Source organism: Lampetra fluviatilis, chromosome 2, assembly GCF_964198595.1.
Source record: "Lampetra fluviatilis chromosome 2, kcLamFluv1.1, whole genome shotgun sequence".
NCBI lineage: Eukaryota > Metazoa > Chordata > Hyperoartia > Petromyzontiformes > Petromyzontidae > Lampetra > Lampetra fluviatilis.
In genome coordinates this window covers 33,594,820-33,622,724 of record NC_136276.1, presented here as the reverse complement: position 1 = coordinate 33,622,724, position 27,905 = coordinate 33,594,820, and the positions used below count along the sequence as shown (strand labels likewise).

General features: G+C 48.8%; 1 protein-coding gene across 5 annotated transcripts in view; it reads right to left on the bottom strand.

The window, feature by feature from the left end:
- The window catches only part of LOC144946091 (focal adhesion kinase 1-like), a 67,992-nt gene that overhangs the window by 6,851 nt on the left and 33,236 nt on the right, over positions 1-27,905 (bottom strand). The window contains exons 10-30 of one of the 5 annotated variants that reach the window (XM_078874797.1): positions 26,171-26,278; positions 23,794-23,911; positions 21,148-21,178; positions 20,403-20,455; positions 17,472-17,489; positions 16,741-16,797; positions 15,912-15,932; positions 15,224-15,321; positions 14,620-14,704; positions 13,376-13,476; positions 12,610-12,725; positions 11,070-11,170; positions 9,907-9,996; positions 8,853-9,057; positions 8,406-8,514; positions 6,619-6,702; positions 5,584-5,712; positions 4,887-5,018; positions 3,095-3,157; positions 2,416-2,458; positions 1,501-1,610 (exon numbers count right to left, since the gene is read on the bottom strand). In XM_078874797.1, coding sequence (XP_078730923.1) covers positions 1,501-1,610; positions 2,416-2,458; positions 3,095-3,157; positions 4,887-5,018; positions 5,584-5,712; positions 6,619-6,702; positions 8,406-8,514; positions 8,853-9,057; positions 9,907-9,996; positions 11,070-11,170; positions 12,610-12,725; positions 13,376-13,476; positions 14,620-14,704; positions 15,224-15,321; positions 15,912-15,932; positions 16,741-16,797; positions 17,472-17,489; positions 20,403-20,455; positions 21,148-21,178; positions 23,794-23,911; positions 26,171-26,278 — 1,872 coding nt within the window. The remainder of the gene's footprint in view (positions 1-1,500; positions 1,611-2,415; positions 2,459-3,094; positions 3,158-4,886; positions 5,019-5,583; positions 5,713-6,618; positions 6,703-8,405; positions 8,515-8,852; positions 9,058-9,906; positions 9,997-11,069; positions 11,171-12,609; positions 12,726-13,375; positions 13,477-14,619; positions 14,705-15,223; positions 15,322-15,911; positions 15,933-16,740; positions 16,798-17,471; positions 17,490-20,402; positions 20,456-21,147; positions 21,179-23,793; positions 23,912-26,170; positions 26,279-27,905) is intronic. The other 4 variants (XM_078874836.1, XM_078874817.1, XM_078874807.1 and 1 more) reach the window with 4 other exon arrangements.

The following is a 27,905-nucleotide window of genomic DNA, read 5'->3' as shown; positions in this document are numbered from 1 at the left end:
AGCCTGCAACATTTGGAAGCCCAAGTCTCCCACGTCAATTCCAAGTAATTTCATTAAGTGATGCCAAATGCCTTGTAAGGCAAACCACTCGTGAAACCGAAAGCTATTTTCAGATGTGAAGCCACACTAGGGTAAACGCAAACCCAAGGAATAGGGACATTGTGTGTGTGTACGTGTGTGTTCGTGTGCAGAATTGTGCCTTAGCAGACAACGCTCAAAAAGACAACATTTTAAAAACCTCCATGTTCTTGGAAACAATTATGGGGGGGGGGGGGATGTTTGCACTTTTTAATAAAAAAATCCAAATTGAATTTGATTGTGGCACTAGAATAATGTTTAAATTTTCATGAGGTAGGTCAGAGTTCACGAGAATATTACTCGGAAATATATTCGGAGACAGCACTCGCAACTCGCACTGTTGGCCTCTTAACCTTAAAGTCAATCCCAGATGAATTGCTGCCAGCATAAAAATGTTTCGTGAAATTAGGATGCTTATCGACAGACAAAAGAAAAATTTCTCGCCCACCGCTTTGATGGAGGGGAGCGGAGGTGGGGGGCGACACTATAGACTGAACAGTGAAGATTGGCTCTTGAATCAATTACTTCAAATTGATGAAATTACTTCATTTGTCGCAGCCCTTGTGAGCACAGGAAGGCACGGGAACAAACCGGCCTCGTGTACCGCACGCACAGCTTGAGCGAAATCCATCGGGAGGACCTCGCGATTGATAAGCAATAGAGTCACCGTGCTCTGGGAACAAGCGCAAATCAAAGACGTCACATTGACAACTAGGCAACTGGGCTAGGGCGGGGGACACTTCGCTGGAGGGGGAACGACGGCCAATGGATGAGAATGGGGTGACACCAGGGGTGGAGGCGGCTAAAGGAGGGAGAGGAATTGGATCACTTCACGTGCCGGAGATGGATGGTAGCAACGCAGGGACCGTGAGCGATAGTGATGGCGTGGGAAGGAATTTCGCCCAGTAGTGGATGGGGCTGATGATGATGAAAGGCCCATGGCACGCGCTGCGGTGACGTGGCGAGGCCGTCGCATGCTTGCTGCGTGTTGCAGGAGTTCACGCCGTCTGCTACGCAGCGGAGGTTACTGATCCCGTGGCATCATTTGAAAAGAAGAAGGCCATGTATGATGGTGACACGGTCCAGATTCGATCGATAACTCGCAAATTGCTTCAATGAAAAACACCACGTAGCAACATCGACCCCTACTGGCAGACTAATGCCCATTTTCAAGCTGGTGCTGAGTATACCTTTGTGCCACATTGAGACAGCTGCCACTGGTAGTACCCCTAGGCCAGAGACTGCAGCAGTGCAGCATTGGCATGGTCGAGATGTTAGGCCGAGGAATTTAAACAAGTTTTACATTCAAATGCAAATCCCTTCTCTGTAACCGAGACTGTCAGGCAGGCCGTTGTCATCCCCAACTGAGTGCAGCTGGGATTTGAGCACGTGGTGCCAAGGGTAGGGCCCCCCCCCCCTCACCTTAGGGCCCCCGTTCTGGGCTTCGGGGGCGGCGGTCACCATGGCGGGTAAGCCGGGCGGCTGGGTCGGGGCGCCCGGGCGAGGCGGCTTCCTGGGCGGCGCCGGCGGTTCTGACATGGTCGACCAAGGGAATGCAAGGTTTCACACTCGGCGAGCCACATTCACGTTCACCTCGCTTCATCTCAGAATCAGCATCTTTATTTAAGACTGAAGGAATCCGACGAGCTGCTAAGCTCTTTAAAACTCAGATGTCCGGTCTTAAATCAGAAGGCTCCTGTCGACCCCAACCGCCGGCAGAAAACACGGCGGTGTAGCGACGGCAACGCACGTTACACACCTCGAGGGATCTTTACACATTGCAGTAGAACCCCTCTTAATGACCACCCCTGTTAACAACTAATCGCTTAACGACGGGCCTCCATAGAGCGCAATGTGTTCGCTTCCCGACCATTCCCCTGTTAACGACGGGCTCACAACGAGCACGCGACCGACATTTTCGGCCAATCGGCGAGCTACAAAGTGGTCTGACCAGGCCTCGTCCAATCAGCGACGTTTATTCATGAGCGTTTGGGGCATTGTTTCCATTCAGTGTATGCTGCGCTTTTGAAGTGGAAATGTGAATTGCATAACGACCAAATCACGTAATGACCGTTTTCGTGGAACCAATTACCGAGGGGTTTAATTGTACAAACGTTAAGTGAATTTCGTGGAAATTGTAAATTTCAATGTGGCCATTAAATAAGCCAATGCTTGAGGTTTTTTCGAGCAACTTGTGCCAATATTGTATAACTACTGTGACCCATCAAGGAATATAAAACACATTGATAAACGTAACAACTGTCGAGTTTTGAGAACTTCACCCTTGTAAAACTGTTCAGAAATTAAAACCGGATGCGTGACAAATGAACCACTCACCGGGTTTTCCCACTGGCTGATAGACGGGTTGGTGTTCGGAGCTCTGTTGCAAAGCATACGTTCGAAACGATGAATCGGTGAAATATAAACAAAGCATTTAAAACCCAACACAAGAAAAAAGATAGGTGTGAAACTGCGTCGGCGGTCATGCACGAGCATAAATAACAGAACCTTGACACGCTCAGTCAATAACGCTGCCCTAAAGAGGAAAATATATAACAATAGCCGATGTTTGGAGCAACGGCCGTTCTTCAATACAGGGAGAGCAAAATAAAATAAGGTTGAAAATGAATTTACAGCCCGATTGTTCGGGGTAACAAGGAGGAGGGGGGTGGCCCAACTAAAACACGGATGAATGCCAAAACATGCGTAATTTTACGGTGTCAAACAATATTTAAACCATTTACCTCCGTAGAATGGGGGGGATGGGAAGACAGTGTTGCTGAATGTTCTTATTGTTTCTTAGAGTAATCGGTTTGCTTGCTCGATCTGGGTAGCTAAGTGCGCATCGGGCCATTGATCCCCGACGAGTGAGGAGCGGCTAACAACAAAACCGGCACGTGAACATTACATTTTTTTGTCGCAAACACGATTAATCCGCAACCCGGATATAATCCGCGGGTAAACCGGGAGTTGACTGCACTGGGTGATTGTTTAGGGTCAGGTCAGGTCACAGCACCATTCCACGATATCCGCTGTCGTGAAGGCCGTCACTGTTCCGGGACGTCCAGTGATCTGGTTTCTGGAGAAAGAAAATCTTGATTTAACGAGAAAGAAAAACCATGCGTGCGCATGGTTTCTGTAACACTTTCCAACGTGTGTTCGTCCAGGGCAGAATGTAACCGCTGGCAACGACGCTTGCTGTCACGCGAGGCCCCGCAAGGAGGCAGCGTGTCTGGAGGCCACGACGAGATGGCAAGGCTCGGATAGCGGGGGCTCTGCCGGGGAAGTGTGGGAAACGCCTTGAGTCGATATCGCCGGATTTCTCGACACGGTCGGTCCCCTAAGTGCAACGTAACTTTACGCAAACGAGCGCCGTTCTTATTGGATCACCATTACGTGCGTTACCACGCCCCAAAGTGAAAGGCAGACGGAGAGAGCTAATGCTTTTGAGCTTAGTTGAAAAGTGTAAAAAAAGAAACTGCCACAAAACTTAAATAACAACAATGTTTGGGTTTAACTACAGACTCTACAAGAGGAAGGGGCAGATAGATTCCAGTCCAGCTCACACTCGTTTGCACCTGATGAGTTAAATGATGACGTCATCTACTGCTGCTCTATTTAAGACCGGGAGCAAGAGCAGAGCCTCACCATTCTGGCGAATTGCCCATGATGCTGGATGCAATTACCAGCGAAACGTCGTACTCAAAAATTGTAAATGTTGTGATTTCACTCTTCAACACACCGGTAGGCTAAAGTAGTGAACTATTCGTCTTTTGTCAACGTGACATTTTTTTGCTGATTGGCCGTGTCGGGTGGTGGAGGGTTACGACACATTTATAAATAACGCGATCTAACCCAAAAAAGTTTATTATGAATAATATTTTGTCGCGAAAGCCTACACGTGTTAAACTCACACTCGTTTCTCGTCGAGAATCATAAGCTACACAGTGCTGAACAGAATGTATTACTGCAGTCTCTAGAAAAGGCTGACACCCAGCAAATAGAGAAGTCTGCATGGCATTGCACTCAACCTATAAATAGCCAGTATCCAGACAAGGATGTGCTTTAGCCTTGGGTTTGGAGTATAATTAGACTTAAGATAACATCCAGCCTTAACGGGTATTATTACCATTCTCAAGAAGGTTAGGGGAGGCTGGACTTAAATGGTGCGGGAATTTGTTGAGAAACTACAAACAAGGTACAACGAGAAGGGCAATGGAGATGACACTGGTACAGAGCTCGGGGAGCAGAGGGAGACCGAGGGTGAGGGGGGAGGACGCGGTGGAACGAGATACGAGGACAGTGGACGTGACTCGAGAAGAGGCGCAGAATAGAAGCATGTGGAGGAAGAAAATCTGAGGAGCTGACCCCATGTTAAACTAAACTATGTTTTATTTTACCAGGTAACCGCCCACTGACAGCTCGTTCAGAAGCGACCTGGCCACAAATTATTGCACAACGAAGTGACTTATCACGTGGAAATTTATACCAACCAAATACTCTGAACGCACATGGATTCTAAATGTGGAGGGAAAAAACCAGAGGACTCGGAGAAAAATCCACGCGACCACGGGGAGTACATGCAAACTCCAAATATACAGCAGGCTTCAGGGTCGAGCCCACGATCTCCTGTATACCAGGCGAGGTAGTTAACATCTCGCCACCGTGGTGCCCCTTGCAACAATGGGATGTCTAATTTGGAAGATAACATCCTAAGTCGATAACAAATGCGCACCAAACATCCCTGGCCCCCAAAAGATTTTGCTCATACAACCATGCATTCGAGCGAAGCAGGACAGAGTTTGTACCAGAAGGCGTTCCTCATTCTCTAGCCACTTCTCATCGGCAACCATATCCTGCTGCTGCTGATGCAGCCGTTGCTCCAGCAGCGCTTGCTCCAGCTCCATGACCCGGCGAGCATGCTCCGGTCCGTCGTAGGACTACCGGGAGAGAAAATACATTGCTCAATATTAGGCGCCTCGTAGATTTTCGCGGTTGTGCTGCATGGCTATCCCGACATGTTTTTGTTGGGGTAGCGCAACGTTTTGTTCGCCACGATGTCTGAAATTTCGGAAGAATCTGCCAGAAACGACGAGCAAAACGTCGGGAAGTCGTGCCAAACACCCGCAACTCGAAAACACATCGGAGAGCTGGGCACTGAGCTGGAAGCTGCTCAATGTGTGCATCTGTGTTTGCTGTGAAGCTCCCAGAATCACTCACTTACCAAGGTAAACAAACGCAGGTGACAGGATTCACTGCCCGGGGGCTGGGTGGAATGATGCGGTGCACAATAAATACTTTTACATGCAGAGACAAATATGGGAAAACGGCGGTGATGCCTGCTTATTTATTTTGTTACTTATATTCCCTCTAAGGACAAGTCCACAATTATTACGTAGTTAAAAATGTAAGAGCCGTTCGTATTTTTGTTGCCGTGTCTTCCTTCGCCAAACACCCCCCGTCCCCCCCGCCCCCCACCCCACGTTCGCTGGCACCAGAACACACCTCGCTGCTGATGGGGCGCGCAGGCGAGAGCTCGCCCGAGTGTGGCTGGATCCAGGTGTCACTCAGGGGACCTGTGCTCTGGTAGATGGGCCCCGCCACAGCTGGCATCGCCACCGAGGATCCCACCGCCTACGGGATCAACAGATTTTGCAAGCTGCTGCTGCTGCTGTTCATTCATCAAGCACAGTCGGCCAAGGACCGTTGCGTCAAGCATGTAACCTCTTGCGACAGCATTCACGTAAACCGCTCTTGCTGCTATACCCCGGCATCTCGAGTAATTTGTTTGATCCACGGATCACGGGGGTGGCGCCATTCCTTTGAGGGTTGCAGTCCACTCCGAACATCGACCGCCAATGGAAGTGCGCAATCTGCTGCAGGAGTTTGCGCATCAAGGAGGGGCTGCTACTGCTGATAAACAACTATGGTCAGCTTCCACACCATGATTTCCCAGAGCCGTAAACGCACGGGATTATAATCGTCACGCGTGGACTATGGGGTTATCAAACGCGCGCCATTACAGGCATCTTCGGCTTGAAAAAACAGCTGAACATCATTTAATGTTTAGACCCTCGATACAATTCAAGGTCTGGGTTGACTCATTAGTTGGGGGGGGGGGGGTGGCGGAGAGTCCTCTTCTGCTTAAACTCATCGCCTAAACCACAGAGAAAAAAATCAATTTGACAAAGGATAACATAGCGACAGAAGGCAGAGGAAGACGTGGTAATAGACGGAAGCGAGATGAAACTAGAGAATTCGGAGGCCGCGACTGAACAAGAACAACGAAGGAGAGGAAGCAACGGAAGAAAACAGGAGAGGCCATTTCCCGGGATTGGGAAGTTACAGGCCAACAACAACAACAACCTCATCGATAATTTCACCACAGGTCAAACGAACCGCTCGAGTCAAAATATGCACGTAGTTGTGTGTGGCGAAAGCTTGAGAAATTCAATTGCCCGTCACGCAGCTTAGCCCCGAAGACCACGTTCACATTTTTTGTTACATTTATATTCCAATCGTGACCGTGAGTGAGCGTACCTGGTGATGGTTCATGTGGGGGTGCACTGGGCTCCCGTGGGACATGTCCACCACTCGACCTCCTGGAAACGCCGGTCTGCTTGGCTGGAAATGTAAAGCGTTCATTCATTCATTCACTCGCCCACTCACTTATAAAACCAACAAAAAAAATGTTTGCTCGTGTTTACAGCTCGAGGCATGAACATTAACCAGTCGCTATAATTAATGAATTGGTAGTCCGTGACAACTAGGGGCTACGCAGTGACGAGATATAATCTCCCTCGCCTGGTATACAGGATAGTGGGTCTGATCCCGACCCTGACACTTGTATATTTGGAGTTGTCATGTCTCTCTCCCCGTGGTCATGTGGATTTTCTCCGAGCCCTCCGGTTGTTCCTTCTGCATTTAGAATCAACATGCGTTCATGATATTTGGCCGCTATAAATTTCCACATCGTTGAGCTATCAGTTGTGGCCAAGGGTGGCTTGTGAAAAAGAGTTAGATCGCTCAGTGGGGCCATAACTGGTAAAATAAAATAGGTTTAAAAAAATATTACTAGAGAGTGGCTGCTAGATGCCGGGAGAATTGATGGAAACTGCTCAAGTGTAAATACACAGATATGCGTCGTACAAAAACAGACACTTGAGTTTTGAAAGCCGAAAATAGCTGGGGGGGAAAAATAGGCATTTCCACAAAAGTCAAGAGTGTGGAGGTTGCTGTGTTTGCTGCAATTGTTTTTTGATTTCCCATCGATCAGCTCCCAAATGCAAACGACAAATTGTCTAGAACTTCACCTCGTCATACGCGGAAAAACATAATAAACAATATATTTCAAGAAAATATCTCCATACAGTAATGACTTTGATATTGTGCTGTGCCCACGCAGGAGACAGGCAGCCAGTCACACGGAGAGGAAAAAAGGTAGGTCTTGAGCCTGGATTTAAACAAGGACATGGAGTCGACAACACGGACGGCTTGGGGAAAGAGAGTTTTAGACAATGGGGGCAGCATAGGAGAATAAACGATCTCCCACTGAATGAAGGTTGACTGGAGACATGAAATGAACGTCATTGAATTGGCTACGAAAATATGTTTTAAAGGCTTGGTTGCTTGAGTGGAGAGTACGTGGAGGGGAGTAGAGTGAGGTAAGAGGAGAAAGGGAGGAGAATCGTGAAGACGGTGAGTTCAATCTTCATATTTATCTGGGATTGCATTGGGAGCCAGTGGAAGGATTTGAGTTTTCGGGCAGAGTAATCTTGGATACGGGGGCCACGGTGGTGAGACGTTAACTTCCTCACCTGGTATGCAGGAGGTCGTGGGTTCAATTCTGACCCTGATGCCTGTATGTGCGGAGTTTGCATGTGTCTCTCCCCATGGTCGCGTGGATTTTTCTCCGGGTCCACTGGTTTTTCCCTCTTCAGATAAAATCAACATGCGCTTAGAGTGTTTGGCTGCTATAAATTTCCACGTGAAAAGCCACTTCGTCGAGCTGTCATTTGTGGCCAGGTCACTTCTGAAAAAGAGCTAAGAGCTCAGTGGTTCTTAGCTAGTAAAATAAAAATAAAATGAGTTTCATAGATCAATTTAGTAAACAGCCAAGTGGCTGCATTTTGCATCATTTGGGAGTTTGGAGGCCTACGTCGGACTCGGGGAGACCACAGAGGAGAGGGCTGCAACAGCCGAGTCAAGACGCGACGAAGGCATGCGCAGGAGATGTTCCACAGACAAAGGTTAAGATGGTCCCGAAATAAATATAGCCTAGACCTGGCGAGGAAAGCCACCGGCAAATGAGGTTCAAATGCTCTTACTTTAGGGGGTGCCTCGTCGGCCCCTCCGGCTGTCCACGGCGGCGCTATCCGCCGATGATCCCTCTTCTGTCGGTCCTCCTGCTGGGTCTTCTCATCCTCGTAGATGTCGCTGCACCCAGCAAGGCCACAAGCGTGCGGACCACGGAATGCCAGCGTGCGTCAGTTACAAACCGTGGCTCTGTCAACGCACGGCTACGTTATAGCATCGTTGTTAACCCTTTCCCAATCTGATGACGTACGTGTGCGTGTACAGTGGCGATGTTTGCACACTGCACCAGGTACTAATTTTAGTCAACGTAGGGGAGGGCCCAGGATCGGTTCAGATAATCGTCACCGGTGTTGGCCATGAGCAGGAATCGAACTCGTGTCGCCAGGTTCCTAGCGCAGCACGCTAACCGCTACAATATAGCTCCCCACCGACCGACACACACGCGCACGCCCGTGCACCTTAGCTGCTGCTTGAGGTCGAGAAAGCGCGGCCGCTTGCTGGGGTCGTAGGACCAGCACTTGGTCATGATGCTGTAGAGAGTGGGCGGGCAGTTGTGAGGCATGGGCAGACGCTCGCCGTTCTCGATGCGCCCGATGATGTCGTTGTTCTTGACGCCCTGGAAGGGCTTCACTCCGAACATGAGGATCTCCCACATGCACACACCTGCAAATGACAGCAACAGCTGGATTGGCGTTGGCCGACGAAGCTTGTACTCATCTTATTGCGAGTCAAAACGTCATGCATATTCACGTACGTATGTATGTATGTTCAACTACTTTCGCACTGAATGTAGCCAACCGTGCTAATCGGAGGTGCGGGGGAAAGGACAACACACTAAACACAGAAAATTACTCTTTAGTTCTTTCGGTAAAGTCACGTAGAAAGAAAAAAGTAAATAAATAATAGATCACGACGTTTCTTTCTATGTGACTTTACCGAAAGAACCAAAGAGTAATTCCTGCAGTCACGAAAGCTTCAAATCAAGATTAAACACAGAAAGCATTTCAAAAAAAAGTTTTCAATGCAGATTTTAAAATGCATAGCTCCAGTGGCTTCCAAGTATTGGAAGGAAGAGCGTTCCAGACGGCCACAGAAGCGAATCTGAAAGCGCGTGATGCAATGACCGTTTTAGTTCGATGGCTAGCCAAAAGCCACTGCCAGGATGATTAGAGTTCGCGTGATGTTTTATGTTCCTTTACGAGATCAGCAAGGTATTGTGGTTTATTTGTGGCAGGCACTTTGTGTAATGAGTGCGACCCTGTAATGTATACGTGGGGCAATCGGAAGCCAATGCAGCTCGGCGAGCACTGGATGGACACGGTCAAATCTTGCAGTACCCGTCACAACACGTGCCAGAGAATTGTGTACACGCTGCAGCTTGGTTATAACAGACGTCCCGTATCGTCACATAGGGGCTAAGGCGCCAGTATTCCCAGTTGAGGAACACATGGAAAGTCATGAAGCAATGAAAAAAAATCCGAGTTATTACATTCGATCAACATGCCAGCTTACCGAACATCCAGACGTCACTGGCGGAGGTGAACCTTCGGAAATTTATGGATTCAGGGGCCATCCACTTTATCGGCAACTTCCCTTTCGAGGCTGTGAAAACATTTTTTAAATGTGTTAATATTTTAGTCCGTTATTTTGAAAAAGTAGCTAATTTATCCCAAAGGAGACCTTGAGAAACAAACCACTTTACAAAATGTCTCAGTGCAGAACGTTAAATAATACATCCATTAAAATAAAACCATTGGGCTAAAACTTTATCTTCGGCACGCCGATGATGAATTAATCATCGGATTTTTCGAGTGCGATGATCGATTGTGCTTTAAGAAAAAAAATTTAAACTTAACAACCCGACATACTACTTACGTACACGCAATCGACCAGGAGCCAGCAGGAGGCCTCTCGCAATCACTAGGCCTGCTCAGCTGTGCCATCGGATGTTTCACTTCAGGAACCGAATTCAGTGCCACCCCCCCCGCCCCCCTCGGAGCTCAACGTCGGGCGTCGTGCCCAACGACAGGGTGGGCCACGACCCCGAAATTGCAACGGAGAAGGCTCTCTGCACCTCGCAATTCATCATCAACAGAGTCGCGCTCCTTTGACCGGGCGGGTAATGGGCACCCCGTCGGGCGTTCTCCCGCCGGCAGCAGGCAGTCAACAACCCGCCGCACGCGGAGGCATACTAATGGTACAAATAATCGTTGTTGTAGCTTATTCGCTGCCTTTTCACAATGTTTCAAGGCGTAAGGACAAAGATAATGAAGAAGACAACGGGTGGGGCAAATAGGGGGCCGAGAGGAACAAAGTACATTTTAAGAAAGCTATTGCAGATGTGCATTTAGTCAGCACTTAATATATCAACAATAATATCTGAGAGGCCAATATCCAATGGTAGGGTGCTCAACAAGTAGGGAGTTCCAGAGAAAAATTCCTGCGACCACGGGGAGAACATTCAAACTCGAAATATACAGCAGACGTCAGGGTAGGGATCAAACCCACGACCTCCTGCATACCAGGCGAGGGAGTTAACATCTTGCCACAGACAGCCAATGCAACGATGCATACGACGGCAGACGCGCGGGAAGGAAAAGGAGGCGCACACAGCGCAGAGCGAGCAACCGTGGTGCAGACACGGTGTGGTCGCGGTGCGGACGCTCGCCCCGTACCCTTGTAGTAGGTGTCGTCCTCCATGTGCCGCGACAGCCCAAAGTCGGCGAGCTTCACGCAGTCCGCCGACGACACCAGCACGTTCCTCGCCGCAATGTCTCTGTGGTGTGGCGAAGGCAAGACACAAGCTCGTCAAGCGTCAGAATCATCAGAGTATGTATTTATGCTGGAGGAGGAATCCTACAACTATTTTTACGTTACCAGGTAAGGCCCACTGAGCTATGCAGCTCTTTTTCGGAAGCGACCTGGCAACAAATTATAGCTCAACGAAGTGGCTTATCATGTGGAAATTTACAGCATCCAAATTTTAGAAACGCATGCTTCTAAATGTGGAGGGAAAAACCGTTGGACCCACAGAAAAATCTACGCAACAACGGATAGAGATTTGCAAACTCCAAATATACAGGCGTCAGTCGGGATCGAACTGACAACCTCCAGTATATCAGGCGAGGGACATAACATCTCGCTACCGTGAATCCAATGAGCTATAAAGCTCTTTGTCTTAGATGTCAGGTCGAGGCGGGTCACAATGTTACAACAATAAACAAAACAAAAACGCGTTTGGAGTAGTCAACGTAGGGGAGGGCCCAGGATCGGTTCAGATAATCGTCACCGGTGTTGGCCATGAGCAGGAATCGAACTCGTGTTGCCAAGTGTAGGAAAGGTAATCAAACGACTAAACTAAATGTGTGGCTCCTTTTATGAGGATAGCGATTTGTTTTTTTCACAGACTGCCCTATGCAACTGGGCAAGTCTCGAGAGCACTCTTCCACGCGATTCCAAAATATTTGAAAGTGCACCACCCAGTGGCAGCACAAGCTGACTCGGCACCCAGTCTGCAAGCGGGCATCAGTCTTGCGAGCCGGGGATAATGTCTACTGCTGCTGCTGCGAGTAATACCAATTGTGGTAATTATTCTCAATGCACCGCTTGATAAAGGTATCTCTCCCCGCCGTGTTGGTCGCGGAGATTGTTTTTTTGACGACACCGGTTGGTGGTGAAGGGGAGGCTCAGGATGAGAGGCAGATATCACCCGCGACCGATGTTAGCCGTGGCCGGGATTTAGCATCAGTTTGTTGCTCGGTTGGCTACGTACGGTGCGAAAGATGTTCAACATACATACATACATAGTGCGCTCACCACCGCATTTATCGCTTCACTCTAGAACCACATAACCGAGCTAAATAAAAATGCACACACGTTGCATATTTTTTCCATGAAAAAGAATACTGCAAAATACCTTAAGAAACTAAAAGGTGCTCTTGTAAGTTTGGACTTAAAAATAAGCAATAAATATTTCAAGTAGGACCTCCACCAAAGAGGCGGAACAAGAAAATCAGCGAGTGTGCAGACACGAGGTGGACTATTACATCGCAGGATCACGAGAGATGGTGGCGGCATGGGGAGGACTTCACCAAATTTTGGATTGGCCACGGCTGATTATGACGACGATGATCATGTTGAACGATATTTGCAAAACCTTTCCAACACAAATATATTTCAAAACGTTACACCAAAATAGGAGCGTGCACTCGTTACCTGTGCACAATCTTTTTGCTCTCCAGGTAGGAGAGGGCCGTGCTGAGCTGGTAGATGTAGAGAATGAGCGTGCCCAGGTCCAGTGTGTAGCAGTTTGACTGCAGGTACGAGCGCAGCTGCAAGCAAACGACAAGATAATAACTCACCAACATCCTCAAAAGACAAAGATACCCATATAGCCCTCTACGGGCTCTTGGGGCAAGTGCTGTTAGCGAGCAGCACCTACCAAGGCCGGCATGGCACAAGAGGGGTGTGTGTGGGGGGTTATCAACGCCACGCCTGGCCACCAGTGTCTCTCTAGTGTTCCGTTTACACACCACACAGAGTCCTCATCTAAGGCCAAGTCGACCTAGGGGAGGCCCAGGACGAGTTCAAATATTCACCACGGTTATTGGTCATGAGCGGAAATTGTACTGGTGTCGCCGGGGTCATAGCGTGGTGCGCTAACCACTACACTACCGCCACCCACCCACGTCCCCACAGCGGACAACGCACAGGGCACAAACAGGTTAAAAACGGGCATCAGATCGGATCAAACTCCATTTTCATACAGCCTTGCAGATAACGACAAATGAAGTTCCAGGGCAATTAATACTCATTAATTCTTCCGTTACTGCCAAGCTCTGTGAATCGATATAAAATTGCAAAGAGACAATTAGTGGAAATTGCTCAGACGAAACGTACTTTTCTTTTACGTTGCGTTAAAAACGGTCACGGCAGAAACCGCCGGCGAAAGGTCTTCCGTGTCACAGGCTGCGCTATTTACCTCCCCGTACTTGCACAGCTCCATCACGATCCATATGGGCGGGTCCGATATGACACCGATCAGCTTGACGATGTGCGGGTGATCAAACTGCCGCATGGTGTCTGGCGTTCCCGCAAGCCGAAGCACAACAGTCAATGCACAAAATTATCCTTTTACTGGCAATTTCAAAACCAGGACAAGAATCAATAGTACGAGTGTATGCCTAAACGAGTGACATTCACGTTGTTCTCTGTGATGCATTTTTTTGAAGGCCGTTGTCAATCCAGAATCAGAATATTTATTTATACTGGAGGAATCCGATGAGCTATAAAGCTCTTTTCATAGAGGTCCAGTAGGGGTGGGTCACAACGTTACAACAAACAATACAAAAACACAATTGGAGTGCAAAGTATTTGAAAGGTAAACAAATCACTTAAACATATATAAATAAAAGTATTTTTTTATCTTACCAGGTAAAATAATAAAAGTAATAATGGAAATAAAATAAAATCATTATTTTATTTCCATTATTACTTTTATTAACTTTTAATTTTATTTTTTACCTACGTGACTTTACCGAAAAAACCTAAGAGTATGAATCCTTGCAGTCACGAAAGCTTCAAATCTAGAATTACCAGGTAAAGCCCAATGAGATATTAACTTATTTTTCAGAAGTGACCTGGCCACAAATGATAGTTCAACAAAGCGGCTTATCATGTGCGAATCGTGGGGGTTGTTTGACCATACTTCACCATGCCGGTTAAGGCAGGTTGGTGTAGGGGCCTTAGACTGGTCACATCTCACTCGCCATTGATGTTAGCCACGGCTGCGAATCAAACTCAATGTTGTGGGCTTCAACGCTCCGTGCACTAACCGCTGCACCACTGCTTCACCCTCCCTGAGCAAATGAATGGCCTCAATGATTTATTTTCATTTAGGCCGTGCGCCCAGTGGGATGTGTGTGGTAGGTTGCTGTGTTGGACAGCCCTTATCCCAAGCAATAGGCGATAAGGGGCCTCTGGGAAAGGGGTATAAGGGGCTAGGCCATGAGATAAGGGGCCATCAGGAATGTGGGATAAGGGGTGAGGGCATGGGATAAGGTGCCTCCGAGAATGTGGGATAAGGAGCTAGTACATGCGGTAAAGGTCCTTCAGGAAAGTGGGATAAGGGACTAGGGCATGGGATAAGGGGCCATCAAAAATGTGAAATAAGAGGCGAGGGGCACTGGATAAGGGGCCTCTGGGAATCTCAGCGTAGCTACTTACACGCCTCTTGAAGAAACTTCTCCCGAACGCTGTCCGAGCAGCTCTCCTTGCACGTCTTCACAGCCACCGGCATGTTTGGGTCGCTCTGTGTGCACATACAAAAGCATTCGGCATAGGGAGATTTAATTGGGGGGAAAAAATGCGTATTAAAAATAGAAAATGCTCGACATGTGGGAACGACATATACAGCATGCGCCATCGGTGTATGCATCAATAATTTAAACAACGCACGTAGTAATAATAACGAAAAGACAACCGCCAAAATAACACGGACAATTTTTTTTTACACGCGCAGGGTGTGCAACAAATAAATGTTTTATATATCCGAAATGTTTTATATATCCGAAGAACATTAATAACGTAACAAAGACGGTACACGGTCAGCAAATGTAAATGCCTGTTCCGACTCACTGGTTCCTAACCTCACATGCATAATTCATTCATTCATTCTGCCAGCAAGGAAAAAAAATAGAAAAGCAACACATTGTTTGGTGTGTAATCCCGGTTGAGGCACGCACGTCCTTATAAGGTTTCCAGTGCCTGCCCAGCTACACGGGGAGGCTCATTAGGCGACGCATACGTGCACGTGGGAAGGGAAGCTCACCGGACTCTTGTAAATGCCCTTGTGAACATCTCCAAACTGCCCTTCCCCTATACACGTCACCAACTCCACCTCGTCCCGAGGGATTTCGTAGTCCCTTGCTGCACGAAACAAACAAGCAAGCGAATGAACACAAGCGCAAGTGCTCGGGCACAGTAGATGGGACGCACTTTAAGTGCACACCTGATATGATTAACCGCTCCCAGTTTTCTGTGGAGCCAAGAGGGCATTTAATGGGAAAATGTAAGCTAAGCCTGACATTTTGCAGTCTCATGCCATTTTAAATAACTCCGATAACAAAGCGGCACATTTCTGCACGTGCATACAGCAACACTTTGGGATGTTCCTCGACTCAGTCGAAATGTGCCAAAGGTAAAAAGAAGCTCGTCATGCTTTCACATATCACAAGGCGATTGGGGGATCCTACATTTCACGATGTGTCTGCGTGTTTACGTATGTCTGGGTTGGGAGCGGGCGGGCGAGCGGGCGGGTGGGTAGGGGTTGCGGGGTGATAAAAAAAAAACAAAGAACAGTATCAATTACGTTTTTGGATGCACGAAGCTCACAACACAACGCATGCTTTCTTCCCAGCATAAATCAATAAAACAATAATGTAAAAGCGCGATGCTTTGTACGAACGGCACGAGCAAATGGAACGAGCAGTTGTGTTCGTAAGGAGCGAAGCCCATACCTTCAACTATCCCACTGCTTTCTGCATTGCCATTCAGGGGAAAATACCAAAGAAAGAAGTCCAGTTTATGTTTCTACCAACCCTTGCACAGAGACCGGATACACATAGCACTACAGAAGCATCGCAAATACAAGAAAAATATACACGGTCAGTTTGCAGTGAGTGTCGCTAAGAGCTGGAAAGAATATCGGGGCTCTCAGCATTGCAAAAGCCAGCGCTTCAATTACCGAAAGCCAAACTGGCAAATTAAGGGAAGACCGCGTGTCGCGTCGCGGTAATGATCTCCGCTGCGCCATGGCGGCTCGGCAAATTTGCTGCCGAGACCGCACAACCAGGGCCAAGGAGCAGCTGCTTGGCAAACCCTGCCCCTGTCAGGAGCATGGCGGGGGTTGGGTTGGGTTGGGGGAGGGCGGGGCGCCCTGCCCGTAAAGCTGAAGCCGCCATATGGAGTCGAACATCGCGACCGTCGGCGAAGACACCGCGAGGATTTGCGGCAAACGTGAGGATTGGTGGGGGGGTCAAGGAAAGAAATTTGCGGTGGATGCGCGCGATTTTTTTAGTTGCCAAGCTCTTCACCTCGATTCTCTCGCAGCGAAAAAACTGGCGGTGGGACGGCTCAATGGCCTCCACCCATGCGAGCGGCGAGCCACCTGAGATCCGTGTGCCGAAGGGCACCACCGTCGTACGAATCACCTCTCACGTGTAGGTCCCCCCCTCCCCCGCCACTCTCACGTGACCGTCGATTTGGAAGTGATTAACAAATATGACAAGAGGTGTGCGAGGGCGGTCGATCGTGAAAAAACTCGGAAAAGAGCTGCGGGTTACTCACTGGACGGCATGTTGTAAGTGTCTTCATCGTCCACGATCTCGGCGTAGTCGTCTGTATCTGCAATCGAGGAATCGCACATCGTGTTTGAGAGCGGCTGAAATGTCGAGCTCTTTGCAGACGGCATTCGGACGGCGAATCAAAATAAATAAATTATATCGTGGAAAACGCTATTATTATTAGCGCTTACGGGACACCAAAGGCCACGAATGGGTCCCCTTACTAGCCTGGAATCCATCGCAGCGGAATAGACAAACAAGGAGAGAATAGAGTTTTGTCAGCCCATGAGTGGGTGGATGGGCAATTGGGCAGGGGAGGAGGGGGAAGCAGAACGCGAAAGTGGGTGGGCGTGAGATTATCAGGCCTCCGGACACGGAGAATGTGGCAGCTCTGAATGGGGCCATTGACGTGCCGGAGGCATGTGCGGGCGGGCGATATCCACCGAGGCGACCAAATTTACTGCCGCGTTTATTATCCTCCCGTCGCGAAGCGGCCGGGGTCTGTTCCTCGCGGCCGCGGCTGGCCCCTCTTAATTTACAAGCCGCCACCTCCGCCTTTGTTTCGTGATACCGTTAATTAAACGTCGGCCTCAAATGGCCCGACGGCCATCCGCACACCCGTCGTCCGCGCGCGCGAGGTGTTAACAACGGCAAAACGCGACTCGGGCGACACGTGTGAGGGTGTGTGGCGCGGTTAGCAAGACAGCGGGTGAAACAGCATGTAAGACGTGTTACCGTCACTAGTACTGCTGGCTGTTATGTCCAGTGGGCATGTATGCAGCGGAGAGGAAAGGGAACAGACAAAGAGAAAATGCACGTGAGAATACCTGGGGTCGCTACAAACATCTGCGTGCTGTCGCCGGTTTTACATCGTGCCCAATCAAACGCAACGAATACGCCGACACGGCGACTCTGGGACGGTACGACCGAAAGCCGGAATAACAATTGAACAAAACGAGCTGGGAAGGCCGCAGTGCTGACCGGCGCTTCAGCAGCTCGCGCTGCGCACACGCAACGCCCACCGTCTCTCTCTCTCCCTGCTGACCTCTGCGGCGCATGCATGTTGAAGCGTTTTACGCGCGTGCACGTCAGTCGTCCCCCCGTCTGCACGGTCACCGGGAAGAAGGTACAGAAAGGCCACGGCGACGTTTCATATGCGTAAATGAATCGATGGATTAACGCGAGTAAAAAAAACCTGGGAACTCTTAAACCAGTGGCTGTCGTCAATGCTTGCTGCTCCAGTCAGCAGATGAGTGCTTCGAGCATGCTGTTAGAGTAGCAGCTCAAGTGAAGTGAACAACAAACGGGAGTGCATGGATCGCACCGAGGCAAGCTTTTGCATTCTCTGCAATAGTTTTTTTATACAACAGACGTTTCGTGCATGTACCCTTTCATCACCCGATTCACCTGGATATTAATAGGGTAGTTCCTACAGCAAGGGTGGAGAACCTCTAACTTACTAAGGGTCCAATGTGACATTCAGACACCCTTTGGCAGGCTCACGCATTAACACCCACTTTAGCGCTATCCATTAATAATGCACCAACAAAAAACACAATGCTCATGTCGAACAAGTATTTTATAAAGACCCCTTGCAGGGACAAAGGCGACTGATCAGGCTCAAGTTAGAAACGGCGCTGTTGCCAGGCCAAAAATATTCCCCTCTAGTAGCCGATCAGTGCGACCAAGATGCTCGCAGAGATGGATAAACATCGTTTGGAAGCGCCGTTTCACAGTGGCAGATCTCGTGTGGCTGTGGGCCCGTGTGAAACCAAGCCACGGGCTCGTGTCTGGCCCGGGGGATCGTAGGTTACCCACCCCTGCCCTACACAAAATAACGCCACAATGCAGTTGAAAAAAGGAGACACTGGCCAATTTTGCAAGTGGTTTTACAACTCTTCCAAGACACTGTGTGGTGGGGGGGGCAGTGCAACCCTTGAGCAGCACACGCAGGGATTAGTCACACGAGCAGCCACGCAGCACACCGTCTGCTGCAACGCAGACGTCCGCTCACTCAGAATGTACCCTTGCGCCGGCGATGGGAACAGCTCAGAAAAGGGAGGAAAAACAGGTTGCCTTTCTTGGCTGAAAAATGAAAGAAAGAATATATTCAACCCTCTCGAAAGACGAGCGAGCATGAGAAGAGACAATTAAAACAAAACAAGGAAGCTGGATTGGAGAAAGACGGGCTTGTTAAAATTCATCCCAACAAACGCAAGACGCAATCTCATGGTGCCGGTGTGCTCACAATAGGGCACCGTGTGACCGTGTGCTCGAGTGAGTGTCTCCGGTCATCATCCCGCGATGAGAGGCGGCAGCAGCGTCACACGGGGAGAGCGTTTGCATGCCGCATATCACGGTCACCATTAGACGCTTGGCAGGAGATGGAGCCACTTTTCCGCGGCTTGAAGCACCAAATTAAGCATTCACAAAGGGGGACTTCGCAGATACATAGATGTACTTCGTCTCATAAGGGCGCTATTATGCCGAGATGCTTTTCACGAGTGACGTAAGGCGGGACGCGTATAAAGATAAACACCGTGCACGCAAGCCATTAAAAACGCCCACATACATCTTTCTGCGGAGCAGGACGGCTTTTCATCTAATAGGAAAGGGGGGGGGGGGGGAGATAATGCACACAGTGCAGTGCAGGGGAAGGAATGGCTACCAAAAGAAGCAACACTCAATTATTTATGAGGCTCTCTGACAAGGGCAGCTCACACGGAGCAGTCCCACCTCTCTGGGATCGGTCATCTGCAAATGGCCATGTTGTACTTCTTGCTATGGATTCCTCCACCCCCCCCCCCCCCCCCCCTGGAATATTCAGCTATTGCAATTAAGCCCACTGTGTGAGGCCATATGCCAACATCTCCTCGGAAAAGCCAGAGGTAAAATAAATGGGGGTGGTGGGAACAGGGCAGGAATTATTTCACTTAGGTTGCATTTATTACATTATAATGCCCATTGGGCGTTTTTTTAATGTAAAAATTTGACGACAGGTGAAGTGCACATACCCGAGCCATAATCTCAGGACGAGACAAAAGCAATGTTTACACGTGTTGCTATAAGTTCCAAAGCATGCCGTTGTAGATGCGCAAAGTGCGATTGTTTAAATTCGTGCAACTGTTCCATTCAGTTTTGTCTATTTAAAACAAATTTATACTCTCACCCTAATCAAATATTTGTGTTTTGCTTTGGGTGCTCGTGTCATGAGCGGGTGTATCGGTCATAGCTCAAGCGAAAGCAAAGGTGGAAACCAAGTGATACTGTCCAGGACTGGCAATGCTGGCCATCGTCCATTTTTCAGCAACTTTTCATTTTATTTTTCTCATTCAACTTTTAGTTTGTTTCATTACCCTCGATTATCCCATGATAAGTAACACCCCCCCCCCCCCACCGCTCTCAAGGGAGCGTCTTACCGGCAATTATAAATAAAACCAGAGCACGTCAGCATTCTGCCGAACTGGTGTCTCCGGACCCGCACTGCAAACATTCATTTGGAACGATCGTTCGCTTAACCTTTGAGTAAACAAGACAACGGCTTGCTCGGGCAAGTTCATGACCGAACGCTTTCACGGCAGTTTTCAGCCTGCAGCGTAAGACCGTGCTGCCCTCTGTTGGCAACAACTCGCACACGCGCGCATGTAGAGGGCATCCATCGCTTACCAGCCGGGGTTACTTTCTTCGTTGCTCCGGCGTGAGCGGCGTTATTTTGGACCCTGACAGATGAAAGACAAACGAAACCCACATTGTGCATGTCACCGCTCGGAGTTCAAACATGCCTCGCACAAACCCAAGTAAAGTCTCTCCGTTGCAGGGTTGCGTTGGCCAAGTTGCCGAGGAGTTACTCGTATTTGCCTTGTTGAGCCGTGAGATTATAATTCGATCTTGTTGCGCAATATATCAGACGCCTGTTCTACTTGAGTGGTTAAAGTACAGGGCCAGGATGGAGTAATTGGGCACTTTACTCATGTCACATTCTATTTGTTCTGTGGACACTCATTTACATTTAAACATAAAACATCTACTGTCAAAGTGATTTGGTGCACAGATGAGCATTGAAGCGGTGTTCATCTCCTGTTAACAGCACTGAGCCACTGATGGAAATTCCCCATTCCCGTGGCGGGGGCGGGTGTGTCCATAGCACAACCAATGTTGACGTCCCCACAAAGTGGTACTCATTGGAGGGCTGAGTCAACCGCCAATCAGGAATTGAACTCGCCTACCTTGGCAACCGCAAACATTTCAAACTAACAGGAAGAGTTAACAGACCCAAGGACAGCAGCTCTTGACTTCCAAGCGAAATGGGCAATCGGTAACACAATGCCAATGGAACAACTCAGACGGCTCTCTCTCTCCGTCTCGCACACAGCAACACAACACACAGAACGACGTGGAACAGGTCACTCACTTTGGAATGGACGGCAGCGCTCTCTCTCCATCTGTGACAAAAAAGACACAGCATTTGAGCTCCTTCAACATCGCCCACGTAGCAATCCAGCGAGGAAATCGCGTGCCACGCATCACAGGCAAAACGATCGTGGAACGAATGGTGTATCACGGCGGCCGGCCGCCGAGCTTTTTCGCTGCGTCTCCTGCCCAGCCCTGTGTTCAGGGCAGGTTAGGTGACGTAACGTAGCACACACGCACACACGACACTCCCACCCTCCCCCCCAGGCTAATCAGACGACTAAGCAATTTCCTAGAGCCCCTCCCCTCCTGTCGAGCGGGGGCCTGCCCTCTCCCCGGAACTCTCCAAAGTTACTGGCCAAACATCTACGGCTTGGCGCAGTTGGTAACAGAGACAAAGATCCCGCCCCACCCCGGTCTAGCCTGACTGTGGGGGCAAGTGCTGTTAGCGAGTAGTGCGTATGAAGGCCGGCACAGCACGTGAGGAAGTGGGTGGCCAGCACCCATGTCCGTATCCCAAGTGGCGATGTTTACACACCGCACCAGGTATTCCCTTAAGGCTGAGTCGACCTAGGGGAGGCCCAGGACCGGTTCAGATATGTCACCAATGTTGGCTGTGAGCGGGTATCGAACTTGGGTTGCCGGGTTCATAGCGCAGCGCGCTAACCGCTGAACCACCGCTCACCCATTTGGTAACGATCACGGCGACACATGTTTGCCAAGGTGCAACTATTTCTGTTGTGAAAGGTAAACACGATTCCAATAGTTTATATTTTTTTGGGAAACTGACAAATATGGATTTTTCGCTTCCATCCAGAGGTTTGCACTCCCCCCCCCTCTCTCCGTGTGTGTGCGTGTAGGAGACAAGATACAAATACGGACTTTGACGTTTACAGTGCCGGTTAGTGACTAATCAGCACGGTGGTTATCGACGAGCATGTCATCGCAGGTACATTGCAGTCACCCCAGACAGGAAGACGGATTTCAACATTCATGACGGGTACTACAAACAAAACTTTTTTTTTCAACATTGATGACAGGTACGACAAACAAAACTTTTTTTTTCTTTCCGTGCCACAGTTGGGTTTTATTTTGTTTGTTTTTTCTGTCACACAGCTGCAACTGGATAGTCTGCCTGTATGAATGACAGCTAATTGTTATTTGCATTCATCCACAGCAGGGTTCACAGCAGATAAATGATCCGTCAAATAATTGGTCAAGGGAGTGATGACTCACCACAAGCACTGGGTAGGGAGAAACAGATTTCCCCGGCACTACTCGCCCCCGCAGATTTTAATACAATTGCAGACCGTATGCGAAAAAGGTTTGCACGTATAAGAAAACCTGATGATGCAGGCAGTGACGAGAAGGAAACCGGCACTATTTGGACACACGTGTAGGATGGACAACAGGAAAATTAACGGCGTGTTGTTCGGTGACACAAAAATGGAAGGAACCGTAAAGAGAGGAAGGCCTAACAGCGAATGGCTTGACGATGACCACCACAAGAGATCAGTGCCAGAAAGATGTGGCACGACTTGAGCATATTGGCACAAGACAGAGCAAAGTGGAAACAAATGTGCAGCGGACACCTACAGGCTGACGATAAATCGTAACGACGATGACGGACCATATTTTCGGTTAATCCCACGGCTTCCTTGAGTTGTGGCGAATGCGCAGAGGCACTTTGCAATTTGCGCTCATTCATATTTTATTCAATACATTATAAAGGGACGCTACTTCTTTCGCTTTCGTGGATGGTTTAGGGGGGTTAGGGTCCAGGGTTTAGAGTTCTTGTTATAAGGGTTAATAATTACAGTTATTGGTTAGGGCTCTAGTTATAGGTTAGTAATATTGCCTCAGGAGCTCTTTTCTTGTTTGGCATCTAGTTAAGAGTCCATCCTAGAAACTCGCCCAGCCGGAGGAACGCTGGCAAACTCAATGAAACAACGCAAACTTACAGAATACATATCTTGTTCAAGACACAAACATTTCACCTCCTGGCTTTGATATACTTTGGAGACATCGGTGTAACCATCAACCACATCAAAACATCAGTAGGCTAATGAGCACATCTCCCTCATGAACGGAAAATTAAAGACAGCCCACGGTAGTGCAATTGTGGCCATGAAACCCAGACTATGGACCACACAGTAAACCATTGTAGTCTACGCTCCTTCAAGGGCGGAAAAGCACAACCCACGTGAACTCTCCTATAGCTCTCTCGTGGCTAACAGAACTCGACATTTGCATTTCGCTCCTCAACACATTGCTGCCATACACTAAAATAGAATAGTGCTCACGTAACCCCCCACCGCATCATTGGTCACATTGTATGACCCCTAGAAGTAGAGGTACGGCGATTAATCGACTTACATTTTTAAGTTCATGATACGCACGTCGAATCGACTGCGCGAGACTCACTGCAAGTTTGAAATCGTACATTTAGTAAGTAATTGCAGCCGGCTACGTTCACTGCAATAAAAAAAAATACAAGAACTGATCCTTGAATCAAATCGCGACACTTCATGGGCAGGGACGAACAGGGGCACAGATGTGAATCACGACAGCTCTACCGAACCGTGGCTGTGAACTACTGTTGATTGCCGCACGGACGGAGGGAGGGGAAGGAGGGAGGGAGGCGTACCTTTGAGCTGACGGAGAACGAACGACTTGCCGGTGGAGTTTGCCAGCCGGCAGTAGCCGTCGATGAGGTCGGCCATGTTCTCCGCGATCGTGAGCGAGGGTGTGGTGATTGTGAGTAGCTGCGGGGTGGAGATACACGCGTGAATGGACACCACGCTGGCACCAACTCTATTCGTCGGACGTCCAGCGATTTCGTTTTTAAAGGTAAAAGTGCAGACCTGATTTCATGAAATTGCTTGCACAAACCACTGCTGACAGAAGGGCCTCCAATAGCGGGAGCCCTAGACAGCCCCTCTAAGAGAGTTCTTGGCCTACTCTTCCACACTGGCCAGACATTCTTGGAAGAGGTAGGAGTACCCACACTTTACCCCACTGCACGGAATGTGTCAATTGATGAACCATGCTGTACCCATTGGTTGGACAGAGCGGGGTGATGGGGAGATTCAGCTGCTAACATATCTCTTAATTTCGAACTGCTTGTTGTGCTTGGTTTGTTGTCCTTCCTCCCCCGTACTTCCGATTAGCACGGTTGACTACGATGGGAAAGAAGTTCAACATATGTACGTACGTGCAAATCAAACCGTCGGCCTCTGGATCGTAAGCCCAGCACGCTGCTAACCATTATAACGCGGCAGCATCCCAACTGTATACCTTGATTTAAAAAAAAATATTTCAGGTAATTTAATTTAATGTCAACATTGTTCAAAGCAATAGCTGGAGCTAATCATTCGACGGATTTAAAGCGATACAAGGAATTAAGTCAAGTGCATAACTAAGAGACGCACAACCAGTCCATTTATTTCCATTATACGACAACAAATATGAATTCATAGAGAGCCTCCCATTTACTTTAAACATCACTCAGTGGGCTGACCGACCCATTAGCAGATTAGTTGTGCATTACGAGCATGCATGCGCACTACCCGTGTGCTTTTTCCATGCCCACTTCGCTTCATTAGTTACACTCTCAAGGCACTGCCCTGCGTTCAAGGGTAGGTGTACAAAACAAGTCCGACATCGCTTGGTAGCCGCACACTAAATATATCCTGCACACGAGAGCCTATGGGGGATTGACAAACAGGTGGCCACAGTCTATGGCTGCAAGGCTGTCTACGTTCACGTGGGTAGAAGTGAAAAGCGCAGCCCTGCGATCGCTTGCTCCACACCCCCGCTGGCAAAGGGCCTGCACTAGAGGGAGCTCTACAGAGCCCCCCCCCCCCCCGTGTTGAGGGTGTTCTTTGCCGATTCTGCGACACTGGCCAAACGTCTTGTAAGGGGAGGGAGTACCAACACTTTACCCCACTGCACGCAACATGCCGATGAACTGTGCCTGCATTAATTGCCGTAAAACAAAAATAATGTGAAAGATCTTTGTCAATCCCTGCTGGATGAAGGCTTCACCATGCCGTGTTGGTCATGGAGGGTTGCTTGAACATACTTCACCAAGCCGGTCAGCTTGAGATTGTGAAGAAGGGGGTGGACGAACCAATTCAGATATCACTCGCCACTGATGGTTAGCCGTGCGTGGCCAGACATCAACCTCAGGTCGTCTGTGTTCCGAGTGTCGTGCGCGTACCAACGCACCCCCAGCCCCCAACTACATTATTACACTTGCACCGTTGCTCGGATGCATTCACAGCACAGTACAGGAAGGAGGCTTGCACAACAAAAGCTCACTGCGGGAATTGAAAAATAATGTCGGTCTCAAATTGCCGCGCAAGGTTATCGCAGCTGTGCCAATGTGTTTTCTCGTTGTTGGGGATGACGGCCAACGTCAGGGTGCCGCGGTGGTGAGATGTTAACTCCCTTGCTTGTAATGCTGAAAGTCGAGGGTTTGATCCCGACCCCGACACCTGTATATTTGGAGTTTGTATGTTCTCCCCATGGTCACGTAGATTTTTCTCCAGGTCCTCCGGTTTTTCCCTCCAAATTTAGAATCAACATGTGTTTAGAGTATTTGGCTGCTATAAATGTCCACGTGACAAACCACTTCATTGACCAATCATTTGTGGTCAGGTTGCTTCAGAAAAGAGCTAATAGCTCAGTGGGCCTTACATGGTAAAATAAAAAATAGTTTAAATAACTTAGTCTCACTTCACATGCTGAGCTTCCATTCACCGCAATTGTAAAAAAAAGTCGAATCATGACCCTGCATGGTGACAATGCATCAACTTGCCAGGCATGGTGAATCGCTCCTCCCACAGAAACTGTATTGAGCTGCTGAAACGTCGGAAATCATTTCAAACAATGCGCGGTTAAGCAACGAAGACACGTCGGAGAGCTAACACTGGCCTCGTCGCGCATTCACGGAAACATCTGGGACGCAAGGCAGACCGGGACGCAAGGCAGACCGGGACGGCCGGATGCTAACGACTCACCTCTGAAGCTCCGGCGATTTTCAGCTGCAGGGTGCCCTTCCTGTCGCGGTCCTCCGTCTGGGAGTACTGAATCGATTTGACTTGCGTGAAGTCGGCCAGGTGCGTCGGCTGTAGGGCGCAAGGGAGGAAGACGCGTCTGAGGCTCGTCACGCTGGGCGCACATGGCACCGATCGGCGGTAGGGCACGGTCGATGTCAATAACAGGTGCACGCGGAAGCATCCGGTGCATTACAGCGCAGGTTTACTGAAGTTGTAGACATTGGCAGAAGCGAAGCGATGGAAGTATCCGCTCGTACGCCTAAACGCTTACGACATCTGCGCTTATTTTGTTCATGTCACTTTAAAAAGTCTTCGATTGAAAATGTCAAGTTGCAAGCGTGATTATAAATGCACGTGTACAAGAAAAAAGAAGAGACTTTTGTGCAGTGATACTCAATAAAAAAAATCTGCTGATGAAGTGCCACACAGCACTTTTAGCTTATAACTGGCTGCTCGGGGTGGAAGAGTGCGTGGGTAAGGCTTGATGTTGTCAACTCATACAAAACATTGTTACCCATGGCACGCCACGGAAGGGGGAGTGGCGTCAGTTGCGTAACAGGGCGGCAGAACGGGGGGGTGGGGGGGCAAGATGAACAGGAGAAAGAAGAGATGCCGGGACGGATGTCCTCAAGACGGACAAAGAGGGCACACGGCTCGAGATCATAATCTTTAGTAGAATCATAATCTTTCATTATACTGGAGGAATCCGATGAGCTATAGAGCTCTTTTTCACAGACGGCCCAGTAGATTAGAGCAGCAGGAAGAAAGGGGGAGCACAGGGGAGGAAGGGGAGGATGAGGAGGATGAGGAAATAAGTTATATGTGGTGGGGTACAGTGGTTAGTGCACTGAACCAAAACCCGTGCAACCTGAGTTCAATTCCCTATCAGTGGCGAGTGATGTGAACCCAGTCCTGGACCTCGCTTTTACCAACCGACACTGACCAGTGCGGTGAAGTATGGTCAACCCCCACAACTGACATGGCCAGAGGAGGCTCATCATCCAACAGTGGACTGAAAATGGATTTTGTTTTTAATTCACCATCATCATCTTCTTCTTCATCTTCTTCTTCAACAATTGTCTATCCACTGCAGGATGAAGGCCTCCCCTCACCTTTGCCATTCATGATGGTGGTGCGAGCATCCACACTGCTATTTCCTTACGTTGCATTACAACGGGTTTACGTGAACTCTGCAACCACTGGAGGCGCTACCATTTTACAGCAACTGTTAAAAACCGGAGTCGAATCGTGACCCCGAATGGTGACAAATCATAAAATTTTGCCAGCGAGGGTGAAAGATTGCAGTTTCCGCTCACACAGCGTTGTGAGGCCAATGCATTCTGTAGTGAACACACGAGGGGGCAGTGTTGGCCTCGATATGTATAAAGTGAAGGCTCACATGCAGGAACAACGCGACGAAAGTCATTCAGTGCTCCACCTTCCCAACTAAAGCACCGCGGCTCATTTTGGTTGCAATTAATGAATATAAGCTTCCAGATGAGACCCACAACTACGGTACAACGTGACATAGCTCAACTCCACAATCACCAGGTTCATTTGCGTTATATAGGATTTACTTCAACAGCACTTTTAAAACGCAACTGTTCGGGCTGTTTACTCGTCAAGTTTCTGACATTTACTACTTTGTATTAACCATCATCGTCAGCCATGATCTATCCTCTGCTGGATTAAGGCC